Source organism: Mizuhopecten yessoensis, unplaced genomic scaffold (genome assembly GCF_002113885.1).
Source record: "Mizuhopecten yessoensis strain PY_sf001 unplaced genomic scaffold, ASM211388v2 scaffold7777, whole genome shotgun sequence".
In the NCBI taxonomy this organism is placed as follows: domain Eukaryota; kingdom Metazoa; phylum Mollusca; class Bivalvia; order Pectinida; family Pectinidae; genus Mizuhopecten; species Mizuhopecten yessoensis.
The window spans coordinates 757-3,309 of record NW_018407217.1 but is presented as its reverse complement, the minus strand read 5'-3'; the positions used below and the strand labels follow the sequence as shown (position 1 = coordinate 3,309).

Sequence of the window (2,553 nt, the reverse complement as noted above, 5' to 3'; positions counted from 1 at the left end):
ACCAGTTCACCATGCCAAACTTTCTACCCTTCACTTTACCAGTTCTACGTACCTAGACATCTGCTGCCAGAACAGCCAGGTGGGTGTGAAGTTGCCCTGGTTATGTGATGTCTCCGGACCGTTGATGATCTTCAGACATACCACCTTGTTGTCCGTGTTCATCTTGACCAGACTGACCGCCTCGTTGTGGGTCAGCCCAAGAAGACTTGACCCATTTATAGACAAGAGGATATCACCTTTCTGTGGGACAAATAACACAAGGCATTATAATGCAGAGTAAACAAGACCATGTTTTACACTTTTCTATCATCAACAGTAGATATTAGATTATTGTAAAAGTGTTGAAATTTCCACATTGGAAATGAATCTGTAATCTACTTATTTTATCTAAAATCTATATAGTGAAGCAATAATTATTCACCGATGGACATTTTTGAGCTACTTTACTCAATATAAAAACCAAAGTATTTCCCTATGTGGAAATTTCCACTTGTAACAGTCTTAGAAAAATCTGTTGTCGACATTGTTGCATTTGCAAGATCAGTTTTGAATCTCTTTTCCCCCCCCCCCCCACACACACGAAAATGGAAAATAGAAATTTTACATCATAAAAGAAGATTGACTCCATTTCATGATGAGAAAAAAAAAAACTGATCTGAATTTGATGATGAAATAGATGATTGGTCTGGCATCATGTAAAAGAATTCTTTTGACGCTAACATGCATAGAAATATTAAGACACCTGCATCTTACCTTAATCTGCTTGGTGCGGCCGAGGGAGCCCAGAGGGTTGATATTTGTGACATAGATAGGCGTGTCCCCACGGGGGCTGTCAAGTCCACCTGCTACACTGATTCCCAGGGTCTCAAGAGGGTCCTACAACGGTTATACTACACTATACCACAGAAGGTATCAAACTTTATATTTTTAATAGTTATAATATCTTAACATTAAACTGCATTAACAGAATATCTATAGCAGACAGACTGAATAAAACGCCAATGTCTGTCTGCAATCCTCTCAGAATTATAGGACTATAACTCAAAACAGAACGCAATTCAATGGTTATATTCAGGTTTTACTGATTCTGACACTATATTGATTTTCAAATTTCATGTTCAATCTTGACAGATAAAGTTGACTTTCAATAAATGGAACAACCAACAGCCTGTATCGGCCTGTTAAATGTTACGATTATGATATCAGAATCATCATGACATCCTGATGATCACTCAAGAGTTTACAGTCTAGCTCATATAAATCACAACAGACTTTGGTAGGTTTATAGAGTGGCAATACAGAGCAGATGTAAAATATAATTTAAATGAACAGATTGAAACAAGGGAAATTTACAATAGCCTGAAGCAGTTATACTCTTGTTACTGATTTTAAGTCCCTGTACATCTAATTTATAAGATACTTCAGCAGTGAAATTTGTTTTTATTTCTACTCTTTGTCTCACTTTTGTTGTTTCCAAAAGATCTATGAAACAGCGATCATGCATGAGAAATACTTTGATGAATTTATTGCAAGAAAACCCCATTTCACAGAGACCAAGTGAGACTAAGTGTGTCGCCAAGTAACACATCTGGTTACCTTGGTGACCGTGACGAGGCGTTCGTGACACTTTTGACATGAGGGAGTGTTGTCACGGATCATGCTGTAATTCATCGCTGTTGTAGAATTGTCGGAGGTAGATCGGATAAGGTCCGGAGTCTGGGGACGACTTCGTCGGGAAATCACAAATTGCACTTTATCAGCACTTGTCTGAAATAGAGGCAATATAATAGTACAAAGTACAAAATCACCAGATCAATTTTAACCACATAGTCATTTCTTATTAAAGACTAGATAAAATGAGAACAATCAAGACTTATTCCATAAATCTTATATTTGAAACATATACATTTTAAGAATCCTTTTCCCTCTGCATTCAAAACACTAGAGAATTGTACGTAGTATTTTGTACATATAATAAATATTCTCCCCTTAATTTCATCTTAGGATATAACCGTAGCGCAACTCAGCCAGGGAGCTTCTGTTGACCAGGTAGTTCATTTGGGTAGAGCGATATTATAATGATCTGAGGTTCAGGGTTCGAATCCTGGTCTGGCTTCATGTAATTTTTACTTTCAGAACGCTGATGTATATTCTTTTTTGTTTCTTTCTTCTTCTTATTGTTTTCGTTAAAGTTCCGCAAGGTTTGGTCATCTTTTCAGAAATGATTTCTCAAAGCTGTATTCATAAATAATGCGGGGAAAAAAGTTTCCAATACACAGTTTAAGTTTTTGCCATTGGTACAAAGATCCTTGAGATCAGATGTGTATGACTATTCAATCTGTAGGTACAACCAGAATTATTTACCTGTATAATATGAGCGGCCTGCTCTTGTGTGCCGTATGACACATCTATGCCGTTTATCTCGAGTACCCGATCATCCGGCCGGAGTCGCTCATCCATAGCAGCTAAACTTTCCGGTACCTTCAACGAAAATAAGTGTTTTTTTTTTTTACAATTCAAATTTACCCATTCACCCCTAAAGTCACATTTACA

General features: G+C 37.1%; 1 protein-coding gene across 1 annotated transcript; it reads right to left on the bottom strand.

Moving 5' to 3' along the window:
* Positions 1–22: 22 nt before the first annotated feature.
* Positions 23–2,476, bottom strand: LOC110454340 (ligand of Numb protein X 2-like). The gene is made up of 4 exons (XM_021503795.1): positions 2,365–2,476; positions 1,597–1,767; positions 754–876; positions 23–240 (listed from the first exon to the last, which is right to left on the bottom strand). The coding sequence occupies exons 1-4, from the start codon at positions 2,458–2,460 to the stop codon at positions 31–33; spliced, it is 600 nt and encodes a 199-aa protein (XP_021359470.1). The 5' UTR covers positions 2,461–2,476; the 3' UTR covers positions 23–30.
* Between the last annotated feature and the right edge of the window lie 77 nt (positions 2,477–2,553).